Raw genomic sequence first — 17,741 nt, 5'->3', positions numbered from 1 at the left:
ATCTCTGAACCCCTCCATTTGTGCACTGTCACGGGTATTAGGCCCCATCTGTTCCTCCTGGCGAAGTATTTCATTAAAATCGCCGATGCATAGCCACGGCAGGGTACTCTCCCTCCTCAACCTCTTCATAGTTTTCCATGTTTTATACCGCAAGCTCCTGTCTTATCAACCATTGTGCCTAAGGCCGGCCAGACCTTTTTACGGTTCCGGTATGTGGGGTCTGCTTGACTGCAGCCCACGCCAGCCTGCAAAGCCGTTTTCTCGCGAACTGTAAACTAGTTTTGTGGGTCAACCATATACGGGTCTGATAGAGATGCTCAAGCGCGGCCTGTATGGCCAGGTTTGAGTGGGCGGCATATTTTTTCTTCTCGATCAGCATGCTCTCCACGTCCACGGCCCTATTTTCTTTCACCAAACCCTCCTGCGAACAAAAAAAACCTCCACTGCCGAAATCCTCTCCGGCTCTCCCCCTTCCTGCGATGGCCGGCGGCGGCGGTTCCCCTTCCCCGGCGGCGGCCGCCCCCGCGGCCGTCCAGGTGCGCTGCGCCGGCTGCCGCGGCGTCCTCGCCGTGGCCCCCGGCATGACCGAGTTCATCTGCCCCAAATGCCGCATGGCGCAGCGCCTTCCCCCGGAGCTCATGCCCTCCTCCTCCCCGCCCAAGGCGTCCCCTACCCCGCCTCCGCCCCAGCCCCCTCCCCTTCCTCCTCAGCCTCACTCTCAGCCGGCGCCTCCCCCTCCGCCTCTCCCTGCTGCTTCCCGCCGCTCCGGGCCGCGGGCGCAGGGCGTGGACCCCACCAAGATCCAGCTGCCCTGCGCGCGCTGCAAGGCCATCCTCAACGTGCCGCACGGCCTCGCCCGCTTCCGCTGCCCGCAGTGCGACGTCGACCTTGCCGTCGACATCTCCAAGCTCCAGCATTTCCTTGCCGCCGCCGCCCCTGGGCCGGGCTTCGTTCCTCCACCGCCTCCGCCCGCGCCCCCAGTCCCAATGCCGCACATGCCCTTCCTACCGATGATGCCGCCGCCGCGCATGCCGATGGCCCCAATGGTCCCGCCGCCCGAGCCGCCGGAGGAGATCAACGAGGTTGCGTTTGACGTTGAGCGCGAGGAAGACGAAGGTGACACTGTTGGTGAAACTTTCATGGACTATAGGCCTCCTAAGCTGTCTCTTGGTCTTCCTCATCCGGACCCTGTGGTAGAGACTTCATCTTTATCAGCGGTGCAGCCTCCTGAACCTACTTACAGCCTGGCTATTATGGATGAATTGGATGAGACCAGGGCATTGTCATGCTTACAGATTGAGACAATAGTGTATGCTTGTCAGAGGCATCTTCACCATCTCCCTACTGGTGCTAGAGCAGGTTTCTTCATCGGTGATGGAGCCGGTGTTGGTAAAGGGCGTACAATTGCTGGATTGATCTGGGAGAATTGGCAACAGGGGAGGCATAAGGCATTGTGGATTTCCATTGGTTCAGACTTGAAATATGATGCCCGCAGAGATTTGGATGATGTTGGTGCAAAATGTGTGCAAGTGCACGCGTTGAACAAGCTGCCATATTCTAAGTTAGACTCAAAGGCCACTGGGATCACAGACGGAGTTGTTTTTGTAACTTATAGCAGTTTAATAGCATCCTCTGAGAAAGGGTATTCACGTTTGCGGCAGCTGGTAGAGTGGTGTGGATCTGAGTACGATGGTCTTGTGGTGTTTGATGAGTGCCACAAGGCTAAAAATCTGATTCCTGAGGCAGGAGGTCAGCCCACTCGCACTGGTAAATCAGTTCTTGAGATCCAGGAAATGTTACCTGAAGCTCGAGTGGTTTACTGCTCAGCAACTGGTGCATCAGAGCCTCGGAATTTAGGCTACATGGTCCGGCTTGGTCTCTGGGGGGACGGAACATCATTTCAGAGTTTTCACCAATTTCTAGGTGCTCTTGAGAAAGGTGGTGTGGGTGCCCTTGAACTTGTTGCTATGGACATGAAAGCTAGGGGCATGTATGTTTGCCGCACACTTAGTTATAAGGGTGTTGATTTTGATGTTGTGGAGGCACCTCTAGAGGACAGAATGATGAATATGTACAGAAAGGCAGCTGAATTTTGGGCTGAGTTACGTGTTGAGCTCCTATCGGCAAATGAGTACTATGCAGAAGACAAGAGCAATTCGGCTCAGATATGGCGGTTATACTGGGCCAGCCATCAGCGTTTCTTTAGGCATATGTGTATGTCTGCAAAGGTACCTGCTGTTGTGAAGTTGGTGAAGGAAGCCTTAGCAGAAGAAAGATGTGTGGTGGTTGGTCTCCAGAGCACTGGTGAAGCTCGAACAGAGGAAGCTATCACAAAATATGGTGTTGAAATGGAAGACTTCATTTCTGGCCCTAGAGAGTTGCTTCTTAAGCTGGTAGAAGATAACTATCCCTTGCCTCCAAAACCTGATTGTTCTCAGCAAGGTGAAGACAAGGTTACGGAGGTCCAGCGTAAGCGGCATTATGGACCCGATGTATCCTTAAAAGGACGAGTTAGGAAACTCGCAAAAATGGAAGATAGTGATGATGGAATGGATGCGCACTCTCCATTGGAGTCAGACCATGAATTAACAGATTCTGAAGAGGAATTGCATATGTGTCAGATCTGCAATACCGAGGAGGAGAAGAGCCTGTTGCTTCATTGTTCCAATTGTGCTACAAGTGTTCACCCTGGCTGTCCAATTCCACCATGGACTGGAACGTTGACAGATGATTGGTTATGTTATGCATGCAAGGAGATAATAGAAGGCTATTTTAAAGAGAGAGATGCTTACATGGCTGAACTATCAAAGAGATATGACAGTGCAGTGGACAGGAAGTCAAAGATTTTAGAAATCATCCGTGCTTTAGATTTGCCTAATAATCCTCTAGATGATATCATTGATCAGCTAGGTGGTCCAGACAATGTTGCAGAAATAACTGGAAGGCGTGGCATGCTAATAAGAGCATCAGATGGAAAAGGTGTTGTTTACCAGGCGCGGAACACGAAAGAAATTGCATTGGACATGATCAATATGCATGAAAAGCAGCTATTCATGGACGGAGAAAAGTTCATCGCAATAATATCGGAAGCAGGATCAGCTGGTGTTTCCTTACATGCTGATCGAAGGGTAAAAAATCAGAGAAGAAGAGTACACATAACACTTGAACTTCCTTGGAGTGCAGACCGTGCAACCCAGCAGTTTGGGAGAACACATCGTTCTAATCAAACTTCTGCACCTGTATATAGGATTCTTTTTACCAACCTTGGTGGTGAAAAACGATTTGCATCAATTGTGGCAAAGCGACTAGAGTCTCTTGGAGCTTTAACACAAGGAGATCGAAGAGCTGGACCATCACTTAGTGCTTTTAACTATGACAGCAGTTATGGAAAAAAGGCCCTGACATTGATGTACAGGGGTATAATGGAACAGGATGCATTTCCAGTTGTGCCTTTGGGATGCTCTGAGAATCAATCTAGTCTCCAAGAATTCATCACTAGATCAAAAGCTGCGTTAGTGGCAGTTGGAATTATCAGGGATGCTGTAATCTGCATTGGAAAACATGGAGGAAAGCTTACTGGTAGGATTGTTGATTCTGATATGCATGATGTGGCCCGTTTCCTCAACCGTATTCTGGGATTAGCTCCAAACATCCAGAATAGGTTATTTGATCTCTTCACAAGCATACTCGACGTAGTAATTCAGAATGCACGAAGTGAAGGACGGCTTGATTCTGGTATTGTTGATATTAAAGCAAAAAGGGTTGAAATGAAAGAACCGCCGAAGACAGTTCACGTTGATAGCCTATCTGGTGCTTCCACGGTATTGTTCACTCTTACAATTGACCGTGGAGTTACTTGGGAGTCGGCTAAGGCAATGCTTGAAGAAAGGCAGAAAGATGGTGCGTGTTCTTCTAATGAAGGGTTTTACGAGTCCCGGAGAGAGTGGATGGGCAGAAGGCATTTCATACTAGCGTTTGAAGGCTCAACGGAAGGAATGTACAGAGTAACTCGCCCTGCCGTTGGGGAAGCTTCGAAGGAGATGCCTTTGGCTGAACTAGAAGGAAAGTACAAGAAGGCCTCATCAGCTGGCAAAACTGGGGAAGGCTGGCAGGAAGAATATGATGTGTCGTCCAAGCAGTGCATGCATGGGCCCAAGTGCAGACTTGGAAGCGATTGTACTGTGGGCAGAAGGTTACAGGAGATTAATGTTTTGGGTGGTCTAATACTTCCTGTGTGGGGCGCGGTAGAAAAGGCCCTGAATAAGCAGGTCCGACAGGCTCACAAGAGGATACGTGTCGTACGCCTGGAGACAACAGATGACAACCATCGGATTGTTGGGCTAGTCATTCCAAACACAGCAGTGGAGTCAGTGTTAGAAGGTCTGCAGTGGGTCCAGGACATCGACGAATGATGTGTAAACTACAGGTTATTTCTCTGCACATTCTTCGGTCTGGTGTTGTCTACCAAATTTCTGTAGCTAAGGAGGTAGCTTTCGAGGTTTAAGCTTTCTTCTTCTTTCTTCATGGGGTGGGAGAGCACAGCTTGGTGTGATGGATGATGGTTAGCTCCGAGATTAGGAAAGTAAATACAACATCTTCTGTTTATTGGAGTATTTTTTTTTCTTGCTCAAGTCTTGCTAAGAAACATATTCTGTCACCCACAAGTTGAAGGGCCATCAATGAATGAAGAATAGTGATTCCTCTGTCAACGGCATTTAGTAAACTGTAAAACTGCTTGTTTTTGGGAAGATATATCGTTTGGAAATTCCCCATTAGCTAAACAGTTTGGGGACTTGCACTGTCTAGTTAATGAAAAGAACAAAACTGTGTTTGATCTCTGGGATGAGATACAGTTAAGATGTAGTACTCCCTACTAAATCAGCGCCAATTAATATGGATCGGAGGGTACCTTTCTGATAACCTTTTCAGTAGAGCTTATGAGTCTGTGGTATGATCCTGAGTCAATAGCTAAGTCTGGTTTAGTCGGAACAGGAAGATTCTTTAATTATGGCAATATGAATCTAAGGGGGTGTAGTCTTTGTGTGTCATTGTTAATTTTAGAGGTCCAACCTATCTTTCTTCCTGTTGTGTGGCATGTGAAGGTGCCACCCAAAATCCAAGGGTTTTTTGTGGCCTCTATCCCAAAATAAAGTGATGACATATGACATTATGGCTAAACCTCTTTAGTGTATCCACTGTACTGAAATTGAATCAATATGTCCTCTGTTTGAGTGCATTGTTTTTACTAGGACAGTTTGGGATGGTGTTAAGCAAGTGCTTTTAAAGGTGCCATTGTTGCGCTTAAACAATCTCTAGTTTCTGATTGAAAAACCTGGATCTCTCTGAAACAGGTTTGGCATCTGATACTGGGGGCTACCTGGTGGAGTGTCGAGGGATCTATCTACCACTCAAGAACTTAAGGTCACCCCTGCTACTAGAACCATGGATTCATTCATCTTGTGCGGCAGCCGTTGGCGATGCAGATCATGGAGTAGCTTCGCTCTAGTGATTGATGGAAGGAGGGGTGGGGCGACGAAATCCATGGCGTCGGATTCTAGTTGTAGCGTCTTCTCCTCCCTCCCTGGTGTGGGTGGTCTTTTGGTTGAGTCTGCAGTTTACTGCTTTGCTGTAATGGTGCTTGGGTGCCCTGAATTTGGTTGGCCTTTTATCCGTTTTGGCTGGGGCCTGGGGGTAGAAACATGTATGTAGGCTTAAAGTTTGGCTGCTTGAAAACCTGATAACATCTTGCACTTGGGGGGACGTTCTATGGCATGTGGGCCCCTGATGTGACTAGAGTTCAGTGCTGTGGATGCATCCTTGACGTTATGAGGTTCTAGTTGTGAGTTCCTTCATTTTAGATTGTCGTTGGAAACTTATTGGAAATGTGAACTCAGTGAAATGCTTTTGGTGTCCAACATACATTTAGCTGGTCAAGAATATGTGCATGCATTTTATTTTTATTTTTTGGGGAATTGCATATGTGCATGCATTATAAACCCAGACAAAGCAAAGCTTTTGTCTCCATTTCAAAAAACAAAAGAAAAAACCCAGACAAATGGTTAATAATCAAATCAAAATCCCCCTAAATGACAATTTAAGCTTTCTAAATCATTCCAAATTTGTTTGAGCGAATTTTTCAAACAACTCCTAGTCATTTCTAGGTAAAAGCAATCAATCACAAAAAATTTAGTGAAAATTTTAATTCCCTGTGATTTTATCATCGACATTCCAAATTTGAAAAACTTGGGATGTGACAAGGTATTGGGAAGAAGCACTATCCTGAGGAGCTATGGTGCAGTGTGTGACATCAAGGTTCATCTTCTCCTCTCAGCCCCCACCGCGCTGTCAGAGAGCACCCTACCGTGTCATACCGTGCGGCAAACCGCGACCACCCAGAGCTCGGCAAAACAACCCACAACAATACAGAGTTACACCATGCTAATCTGTGTACCCACATAAATACACACACGATATTGAAAAAAGGGCATCATCGAGGTTGCCATCAAGCATCAAACTCCTCCACAGGGTAGCGACTCTGACTTCACCAATGACCACCACCAATGACACCTCGTTGTATCACACATGGAGACTCATGCCAACCTATGACGTTAGACCCTTGCAACCAACCAGGCGACCACCCACCATGTGTCATCGCCACTGCCAATGCACCTTGTTAGTAGCTCCGACTCGATGGGGACACGGCGAGGCACAAGGGCCCCTAGAATACGAGGGATGAAACCGACTACCAAAACCCAGCCGCAGCCCAAGTCATAGTAGATGTAATATTTATTATTTCTGGTGTTCGTTGTACTGTCATGATTGATGATGAATAGATCGAAAGTTTTTCCGCAAAAAAAAGCATTGCTCTTGTGTCATACTCATGTATAATTATTTATTTTGCGAGGGAATACTCATGTATAATTGTCTTCGATAATTGATGGAGATCGTAGGACTATGTTGTGCATTTTGTACATTTTTTGTTTGTTTGTTTGTAAAGTACAAATATACAAAAAGAACAACAAAATTAGGAGAAAAACATAGGGTCTGTCTAGGCCACATCTAGATGTGGTATAACTATGTCACATCTAAGTATGACATCAATGCCACCTCACCCTAGCATAAACCCACCCCTCTTGTTTTTTGTTTGTTATTTTTTTTGTTTGAAACAATCTGTTTCCGCCTGGCACATATAAGTGAAGGACTACAGGAGTTGTAGGTGTGTGTGCGGCTGCCTCGCTGGCGCCCGGCTGCTCACGATAACAGCATGCGTTGTGCTGCCGCCTTTTTTTCGCATGGTACGCATTATGCTGTCTCTGCTTCACTTCATGCACGCATTGTGCTACAGCTTTTTTGTGTGCATGATACGCATTGTGCTGCCGCTGCTTGACATGTATACCTTAAAGAATCACACATGTGTGTATCACTGTATGTATGTATGTACGTACACGGGTGGGCGGCAATGCGAGGGTCATGTGAGTGGAAACTTATAAAAATGTCCATGAAACTTAAAAATTCCTATATAGCTAAAACAACTTGTAAATTTACAAACTTGAAAATGAGAACATCTATTAAAATTCTGAACAACTTTTGAAAACCTCAATATTTTCAAAATTCTAGCTTTTGTTGAATTGATGAAAGCAATTTTTGAAAAACGCGAACATTTTTTGAATTGGTGAACACATTTTTTGAAAATGCTGTCATTTTTCCAAAATTCCAAAACAAAATTTGAAAAATGCAAACAATTGTTGCATTGGTGAACAAACTAGCCTTATCTACAAAAGGATATGCCTAAAAAAGGATGTGTCTTATTTGTATACAACTATGAGATTTCAACGAAAGATGGGGAACTAACTCAATGGGCTGGAACTAAATATTATATAAATGGTGGCTTTTTCAAAAAAGAATACACATGAAAACTTGGTTCCCTCTCACTCGGTTGCATGTCTTAAAAAAGGGTCGAAAATGGGCTTACAAGTGGGACATTTGAAAAAAATGGTTTGGGTGGAAAAAATAAAAATGAAACAATGTTGAGCAGCTAAACAAAGAAAAAAAATAAAATATTAACTGTCAGGGTGAGGTCTCACATTTTGCGTATTGAAGATGGAATTGTACCTCGAATAAAAATTGGTCGCTCACCCCAGTTGCAAGTAGATGTGAACTTGTAAATGCGGCAAAAAAAATTAGGAGCCCAATTTCAAGTCAATGGTGGACTTGCAATTGGGGCGAAGAATAAAAAAAGGCCTGCAAGCCAAAGGTGGACTTGCAAAGTAGGACGAAAACCTACGAGACGAGTTGTGGGTCGAGGCTGGACTTGCAAATGGGAAAACTACACAAAACTACGAGACGAGTTGTGAGTCGCAGGTGGACGTGCAACTGGGACAACTATAAGCCTAGTTGCGAGTCGAGGATGGACTTGCAACTAGGATGAAAAACAAACTACATGCCAGTTGCGAATCGAGGATGGACTCGTAACTGGGATGTAAAACAAACTATGAGTCTAGTTGTGAGTTGAGGGTTGCCTTGTCACTGGGACAACAACACAAATTTATGATACCGGTTGCGTGTCGAGAGTCGACTTGCAACTGCGATGAAAAGAATTAGGGCCTAGCTGCGAGTCAGAGGATGGTCTTGCAACTGGGACAACAACAAAACTATGGGTCTGCTTGCGAAGTCGAGGGTAGACTTGCAACTGTAATAATACGGAACTACGAGCCCACTTATCAACATGCAATTGGGGACCCTCAACACACACACGCACACACACACATCCCCTAGTTGCGAGCTGATGGTCAACTTGCAACTGGGGGCCACGAATAAACACACACACACACACACACACTAGTTGCGAGTTGATGGGCAACTTGCAACTGGGGTCGTCAACAAACAGACACCCCCTAGTTGTGAGCTGATGTTTGACATGCAACTGGGGACCCCTTGACAAAAAGACACACACACACACACCCCTACTTGCAAGTCGACTATCAACATGCAATTGGGGACCCTCGACACACACACACACACACATCCCCTAGTTGCGAGTTGATGGTCAACTTGCAACTGGGGGCCATGAATAAACAGACACACATACACCCCTAGTTGCGAGTCGATGGGCAACTTGCAACTAGGGGTCCTCAACAAACACGCACCGCCTAGTTGCGAGTCGATGCTTGACATGCAACAGGGAACCCCTTGACAAAAAGACACACGCACACACCTCTAGTTGCAAGTTAGTTATCGACATGCAATTGGGGACCCTCGACACACACACATCCCCTAGTTGCGAGTTGATGGTCAACTTGCAACTGGGGGCCACAAATAAAACACACATACAGACATGCACCCCCTAGTTGCGAGTCGATACTTGACATGCAACTGGGGACCCCTTGACAAAAAGACACACACACACACACACACCCCTACTTGCAAGTCGGTTATCAACATGCAATTGGGGACCCTCGACACACACACACACATCCCCTAGTTGCAAGTTGATGGTCAACTTGCAACTGGGGGCCACGAATAAACACACACACACACACATGCACCCCTAGTTGCGAGTCGATGGGCAACTTGCAACTGGGGGTCCTCAACAAACATGCATCCCCTAGTTGCGAGTCGATGCTTGACATGCAACAGGGGACCCCTTGACAAAAAGACACACACACACACCTCTAGTTGCAACTCGGTTATCGACATGCAATTGGGGACCCTCGACACACACACACACACACACACATATCCCCTAGTTGCAAGTTGACGGTCAACTTGCAACTGGGGGCCACAAATAAAACACACATACAAACACGCACCCTCTAGTTACGAGTCGATGCTTGACATGCAACTGGGGACCCCTTGACAAAAAGACACACACACACACACACTAGTTGCAAGTCGGTTATCGACATGCAATTGGGGACCCTCGACACACACACACACACATCCCCTAGTTGCGAGTGGATGGTCAACTTACAATTGGGAGACACGAATAAAACACACACACACACACACCTAGTTGCGAGTCTATGGGCAACTTGCAACTGGGGGTCTTGAACAAACACACACCCCTAGTTGCGAGCCGATGCTTGACATTCAACTGGGTACCCCTTGACAAAAAGACACACACACACCCCCCTAGTTGCAAGTCGGTTATCGACATGAAATTGGGGACCCTTGACACACACACACATCCCCTAGTTGCGAGTTGATGATCAACTTGTAACTGAGGGCCACGAATAAACACACACACACACACACCCTAGTTGTGAGTCGATGGGCAACTTGCAACTGGGGGTCCTCAACAAACACACACCCCCTAGTTGCGAGTCGATGCTTGACATGCAACTGGGGATCCCTTGACAAAAAGACACACACACACACACCTCTAGTTTCAAGTTGGTTATCAACATGCAATTGGGGACCTTCGACACACACACACACGTCCCTTAGTAGCGAGTTGATGGTCAACTTGCAACTAGGGGCCACAAATAAAACACACATACAGACACACACACCCTAGTTGTGAGACGATGCTTGACATGCAATTGGGGACCCCTTAAACAAAAGACACACACTCTAGTTGCAAGTCGGTTATCGACATGTAATTGGGGACCCTCGACACACACACACATCCCCCTAGTTGCGGGTTAATGGTCAACTTGCAACTGGGGGCCACGAATAAACACACACACACACACCCTAGTTGCGAGTCGATTACCAACATGCAATTGGGGACCCTCGACACACACACACACAAACACACACAAACACAAACATCCGCTAGTTGCGAGTTGATGGTCAACTTGCAACTGGGGCCCACGAATAAACACACACACACACACACACTAGTTGCGAGTCGATGGGCAACTTGCAACTGGGGCTCGTCAACAAACACACACCCCCTAGTTGCAAGTCGATGCTTTACATGCAACTAGGGACACCTTGACAAAAAGACACACACACACCCTAGTTGCAAGTCGTTTATCGACATGCAATTGGGACCCTCGACACACACACACACACATCCCCTAGTTGTGAGTTGGTGGTCAACTTGCAACTGGGGCCACGAATAAAACACACACACACACACTCTCTCTCTCTAGTTGCAAGTCGGTTATCGACATGCAATTGGGGACCCTCGACACACACACCCACACCCCCTAGTTGCGAGTTGATGGTCAACTTGCAACTGGGGCCACGAATAAACACACACACACACCCCTAGTTGCGAGTTGGTGGTCAACTTGCAACTGGGGACCACGAATAAAACATACACACACACACACTCTCTCTAGTTGCAAGTCGGTTATCGACATGCAATTAGGGACCCTCGACACACACACACACATCCCCGTAGTTGCGAGTTGATGGTCAACTTGCAACTGGGGGCCATGAATAAACACACACACACACACACTAGTTGCGAGTCGGTTATCAACATGCAATTGGGGACCCTCGACGCACACACACCAGGATAATGATGAACTCCCTCAAGACAAACAAACAACAGAGGAACAAACCAGCTGCGTACTAAGGGTAGACTTGCAACTTATAAAAAAGGCGGGCCATCAATTGCATGTCATATGTGAAGTTAGACTTGTAACTAAGACAAAAAAGGCTGGGCCTAGTTGCTTGTCGATGATGGACTTGCAACTGGGACAAGAAAAAATACAGACCCTCCAACTACATGTTGGGGGTGGAGTTGCAATTGGACAAAAAATGCTCGGCTCCTAATTGTGTGTCGAGGGTGGACTTGCAACTGGGACAAAAACGGGTTGGCAGTTGCGTATTGAGGGAGGAGTTGCAACTAAGGCAAAATTGGCCACACACACACACATAGTTGCATACTGAGGGTGGACTTGGAACTGGAACAAGAAAAAAAGTGTCCCCTCAATTGCATGTCAGATGTGTAGTTGGACTTGCAACTAGGACAAAAATGAGTTGGTCCCCAGTTGCATGTCGATGGTGGAGTTGCAACTGGAACAAAAAATGTGCCCCCATTGCATGTCGAGGGTGGAGGTTCAACTCGGAAAAAACTCTCCCCGATTGCGTATCGATGATGGACTTGCAACTAGGAGAAAAATGGGTCGGGCCCCAAGTTGCATATCGAGGGTGGACCTGCAACTGGGGTAAAAAACAATGGGGCCCCAATTGCATGTCAAGTGTATAATTGGACTTGCAAAATAGGACAAAGCTGGGCCGGGCCTAGTTGCATATCGAGGGTGGACTTGCAATTGGGACAAAAAGGATGTGTTCCCCAAATGCATGTCGGGGTGGAGTTGCAACTAGGGACAAAAAAGAATTGTCATCCCTCCCCGAGTTGCATCTCGAGCATAGGCTTGCAACTGAGGGTGGGACCCAATTACGTATCAAAGGTCGACTTGCAACTGGACAATAAAAGTCCCCTCCTCTAGTTGCATGTCGGTGGTCGAGTGGCAACTAGGACAAATAAGGGCACCCAGATGTCTGTCAAGGATGGACTTGCAACTAGGGAAAATATGGGGTTTTGGGTCGAGTTGTGTATTGAGGGTGGACTTTTAACTAGGACAAAAAAACAAGGCGGTCCCTCCCAATTTCATGTCGGGGATGGAGTTGCAACTAGTACATAAAAGGGTCGGGCCCCGCTGTGTGATGAGGGTGAACTGACTGACAACTATACAAAAATAGGGTTTTGGGCCAGTTGTGTATCGAGGGTGGACTTTGTTGGGGAACGTAGTAATTTTGAAATTTTCCTACGCACACGCAAGATCATGGTGATGCATAGCAACGAGAGGGGAGAGTGCTATCCACGTACCCTCGTAGACCGAAAGCGGAAGCGTTAGCACAACGCGGCTGATGTAGTCGTACGTCTTCACGATCCGACCAATCAAGTACCGAATGCACGACACCTCCGAGTTCAGCACACGTTCAGCCTGATGACGTCCCTCTAACTCCGATCCAGCCGAGTGTTGAGGGAGAGTTTCGTCAGCACGACGGTGTGGTGACGATGTTGATGTTCTACCGACGCAGGGCTTCGCCTAAGCACTGCTACAGTACTAACGAGGTGGACTATAGTGGAGGGGGGCACCGCACACGGCTAAGAGATGATCAACTTGTGTAGAGGTGCCTCCTGCCCCTGTATCTAAAGGAGCAAGGGAGGGTGTGGCCGGCCAAGGGGAGAGGCGCGCCGTAGGAGTCTACTCCCACCGAGAGTAGGACTCCCCCCTTTTCCTAGTTGGATTAGGACTTGGGAGGAGGGAAGAAGGAAAGAGGGGGGCCGGCCCCCTTTGCCCTAAACCAATTCGATTTGGGCCTTGGAGGGTGCGCCCCACACTTACCTTGCTTCCCTCCTTTTCCACTAAGGCCCATATAGGCCCATTAAGCCCCTGGGGGGTTCTGGTAACCCCCCGGTACTCCGGTAAAATCCCGATTTCACCCGGAACACTTCCGATATCCAAACATAGGCTTCCAATATTTCAATCTTCACGTCTCGACCATTTTGAGACTCCTCGTCATGTCCGTGAACACATCCGGGACTCCGAACAACCTTCGGTACATCAAAACATAAAACTCATAATATAACTGTCATCGTAGCGTTAAGCGTGCGGACCCTACGGGTTTGAGAACTATGTAGACATGACCGAGACACGTCTCTGGTCAATAACCAATAGCGGAACCTGGATGCTCATATTGGCTCCTACATATTCTATGAACATCTTTATCGGTCAGACCGCATAACAACATACGTTGTTCCCTTTGTCATCGGTATGTTACTTGCCCGAGATTCGATCGTCGGTATCTCAATATCTAGTTCAATCTCGTTACCGGCAAGTCTCTTTACTCATTCCGTAATACATCATCCTGCAACTAACTCATTAGTTGCAATAATTAAGTGATGTGCATTACCGAGAGGGCCCAGAGATACCTCTCCGACAATCGGAGTGACAAATCCTAATCTCGAAATACACCAACCCAACAAGTACCTTCGGAGACACCTGTAGAGCACCTTTATAATCACCCAGTTACGTTGTGACGTTTGGTAGCACACAAAGTGTTCCTCCGGTAAACGGGAGTTGCATAATCTCATAGTCATAGGAACATGTATAAGTCATGAAGAAAGCAATAGCAACATACTTAAACGATCGTGTGCTAAGCTAATGGAATGGGTCATGTCAATCACATCATTCTCCTAATGATGTAATCCCGTTAATCAAATGACAACCTATAACACCCTCGATGCGACTATATCTCCCACGTGTTGAGGCACGACTTAGAGGCATAATCGCATTGAAGGCATATGTCGCAAGTTAGGCAATATTCACAACATCCCATGTAATATAAATCATAAACGGGAGATAACATAGTTGGCTTACACTCGCCACGTCAATCAAGTACATAAATAACATTACATCATCCAAACACTCATGGCCCGACTACGGCGCCAAAGTAAAAGATAACCCAACAAGCGACACGGTCCCAATCACCCCCAACTCGGCACCACTACTGATCATCGGGAAAGGAAACATAGTAACGTTGAGAGTCCTCGTCGAACTCCCACTTGAGCTCATACGCGTCTGCTGGAGCGGAATCATCAGGCCCTGCATCTGGTGTAATAGTAAACTGTGAGCCACAGGGACTTAGCAATCTCGCACCCTCGCGATCAAGACCATTTAAGCTTATAGGTAAGGCAAGGTAAAAATATGTGGAGCTGTAGCAAGCGACTAGCAAAGATATGGTGGCTAACTTATTTGCAAAAGAGAGCGAGAAGAGGAGGCAAAGCGCGAGCGAGAAACTAGAGAACAACCTGCACAAACATTACTCCAACACCGTGTCCACTTCCCGGACTCCGCCGAGAAGAGGCCATCACGGTAACACACTCAGTTGATTCATTTTAATTAAGTTAAGGTTCAAGTTATCTACAACCGGACATTAACAAATTCCCATCTGCCCATAACCGCGGGCATGGTTTTTGAAAGTTCAAATCCCTGCAGGGGCGTCCCAACTTAGCCCATGACAAGCTCTCACGGTCAACGAAGGAATAGACCTCCTCCCAAGACGTTCCGATCAGACTCGGTATCTCGGTTCTTCAAGATATTTCGACAGGTTAAAACAAGACCAGCAACACCGCCTGAATGTGCCGAAAAATCCCGATAGGAGCTGCACATATCTCTTTCTCAGGGCACAATCGGATAAGCAATCCGTACAACTAAAACCAGCCCTCAAGTTTCCCCGAGGTGGCGCTTCAAGGGGCTCTAGGTTGGACCAACACTCAGAGGAGCACTGGCCCCGGGGGGGTTAAAATAAGATGACCCTCGGGCTCCGGAAACCCAAGGGAAAAAAGGCTAGGTGACGAATGGTAAAACGAAGGTTGGGCATTGCTGGAAAAGCTTTAATCAAGGCGAACTATCAAGGGGTTCCCATTATGACCCAACCGCGTAAGGAACGCAAAATCCGGGAACATAACACCGATATGACGGAAACTAGGGCGGCAAGAGTGGAACAAAACACTAGGCGAGAGGCCGAGCCTTCCACCCTTTACCAAGTGTATAGATGCATTAAGATAACATAGAAAAATAATGATATCTCAACAAGTAAATAAATGTTCCAACAAGGAATGCCTCCAATCTTCACCTGCAACTAGCAACGCTATAAGAGGGGCTGAGCAAAGCGGTAACATAGCCAATCAACGGTTTGCTAGGACAATGGTGGGTTAGAGGTTTGACATGGCAATTTGGGAGGCTTGAAAGCAAGTGGTAGGCATCGTAGCATTGGCATAGCAAAAGAGCGAGCAAACTAGTATAGCAAAGATAGTAGTGATTTCGAGGGTATGATCATCTTGCCTGCACAGTTGTTAGAGTTGACTAGATCCTCGAAAGCAAACTCAACGGGCTCCTCATTAGCAAACTCGTCTCCTGGCTCTACCCAAACAAGACAAACAAGCAACAAGGACACAATCAACCACGTGCAAGGATCAAGCAATATGATGCAATGATGATATGCTATGCGGGATGCGATGCGGGATGCAAAATGCAAGATATGACAGGAAATGCAAGAACCTGGCCTCAACTTGGAAAAAAAAGTGTGCCACTGGAAAGATGAGATGAAATCGCTTGAAAGCGATATAAAGAACGCCGGAATCGGAGTTACGGTTTGGAAATGGCAAGCGATTCAAAAATGACACCGGTCTGCGATTTACAGCAAGTAGCCAACTAAATGCAATGAGATGAACATGCTACTGCACCCAAACATGACAACAAAATACATGGCAGGGATGCATTCAAGATGCTTGACAGAAGTCTAGCATTGAGCTACGGCCAAATCATCCATTAACAGGTTCAAACAAGCATGGCAAAAATGCATATGACAAACAGATCTCAGACTTAGTGAAATTAACACCTGTCGGGAATTTCAGATCAGGTAGCACTCTTCGGAGCAACAAAACTACATGCTACAGGACCTGAACATGGCAAAGTAAAGCATGGCATGGAGCTACTCAAAGAGTTTAACAAAAGTCCCTTAGTGACCTTGAGCCAAAAGGGATCAGAAAATACAATTGCAAGCATGTGAACATAGCAAAAACATAATCAGTTTTCAGACTTAGTGAAAACTGGCACATGCTGAAACATAACTGAAGTAGGCATGTTTACGAGCTCGATGCACTCACTACGGTGCAAGTCATGACAAACTAAGCATACATACATCAAGAATACACAAAATGCAAGCTAGACATGGCAAGAACAAAAGCATAGCATGCACGGATCAACTACAACATCATCGGCAAAATTGCAAATAAGTTGACAATCTGCCCAGATTCACAAAGTAGCAAAAGTAGAGCTCGATTGACTCAAGCTAGGGTGCTTCATAATTGCAAAAAAGACATGGATGGATAGAGCACTACAATATTAACAAAACATCCTTACTGATCATCCTCAAAAGAAGCACGGATCACTAGGAAACAACATGAACATATGGCATCATGAGATAAACAGATCAAGGACTTAGTGGAAATGCTAAGTCCCTGAAAACAGAATTAACAAGTGCACCACTTTGCAAGCTTGCACTAGTCACCACACACATAACAAAAATACATGGGTTGCACCTCTGGAAAGATGACAAAACCCTTAACAAAACATATGTAGAACTCATGGGCATATCATCCACACATTAATCATGGCAAAAATGACAAAAAGCTAAATGGAGTAGCAGATCTGACAATTATCTCAAGTAGCCCTCTTCTAACAGTATTTCGGACATCAAGATGAACTCAAATGAAAATGATGCAATGAAATGAAATGATGTACTCTCTGAGATGAACATTTTGATATGCTATATGCATGAATCGGAGCTACGGATGCAAAGTTACGGGGCTATGAACATGAGCACTTGGATCTGGAATTTTGGGGACTTAGAAGAAATTCAACCTCTCAGATCTAGGGTTTGCCCGACGCGGAAATCGAGGCGGGGTCGGGGCACTGTAGCTGGCCGGATCCGGAGCTCGCCGGCGACGAGACCTCGCCGGTGGAAGGAGAGAGGGCCGGCCGGAGGCGGTGGAGCGGCGAGGCGGCGGTGGTGATGGCGGTGGCGGCCGGCCGGCGGCTCGGCGGCGCGGGGCCGGGCCGACGTCGACGAGGAGGCGGGGCGGCGTGGTGCGGCCGACGACGAGGAGGCGAGGCGGGCGGAGCTCGCCGGCTCGGGCGGAGCGGTGGTGGAGCGATGGAGAAGGCTTAGGTGGGTTTCGGGCCAAATTGGAGGGGCGTTGGGCTGCA

General features: G+C 47.0%; 1 protein-coding gene across 1 annotated transcript; it reads left to right on the top strand.

Annotated features, from left to right (window-relative positions):
- Positions 1-371: 371 nt before the first annotated feature.
- LOC125527744 (protein FORGETTER 1) lies at positions 372-5,899 on the top strand. Its single transcript, XM_048692263.2, has 2 exons — positions 372-4,426; positions 5,352-5,899. The coding sequence occupies exon 1, from the start codon at positions 378-380 to the stop codon at positions 4,410-4,412; it is 4,035 nt and encodes a 1,344-aa protein (XP_048548220.2). The 5' UTR covers positions 372-377; the 3' UTR covers positions 4,413-4,426; positions 5,352-5,899.
- The last annotated feature ends 11,842 nt before the right edge of the window (positions 5,900-17,741 follow it).

The sequence above is a fragment of the Triticum urartu genome, chromosome 7A (genome assembly GCF_056163025.1).
Source record: "Triticum urartu cultivar PI428250 chromosome 7A, HENAU_Tu73, whole genome shotgun sequence".
Classification (NCBI taxonomy): Eukaryota; Viridiplantae; Streptophyta; class Magnoliopsida; order Poales; family Poaceae; genus Triticum; species Triticum urartu.
The sequence above is the reverse complement of the archived record's forward strand: the minus strand, read 5'-3'. Positions and strand labels throughout refer to the sequence as shown.

Excerpts from the sequence above, each read along its gene's own strand:
- LOC125527744 (XM_048692263.2), top strand. The coding sequence starts at position 378 with ATGCTCTCCACGTCCACGGCCCTATTTTCTTTCACCAAACCCTCCTGC.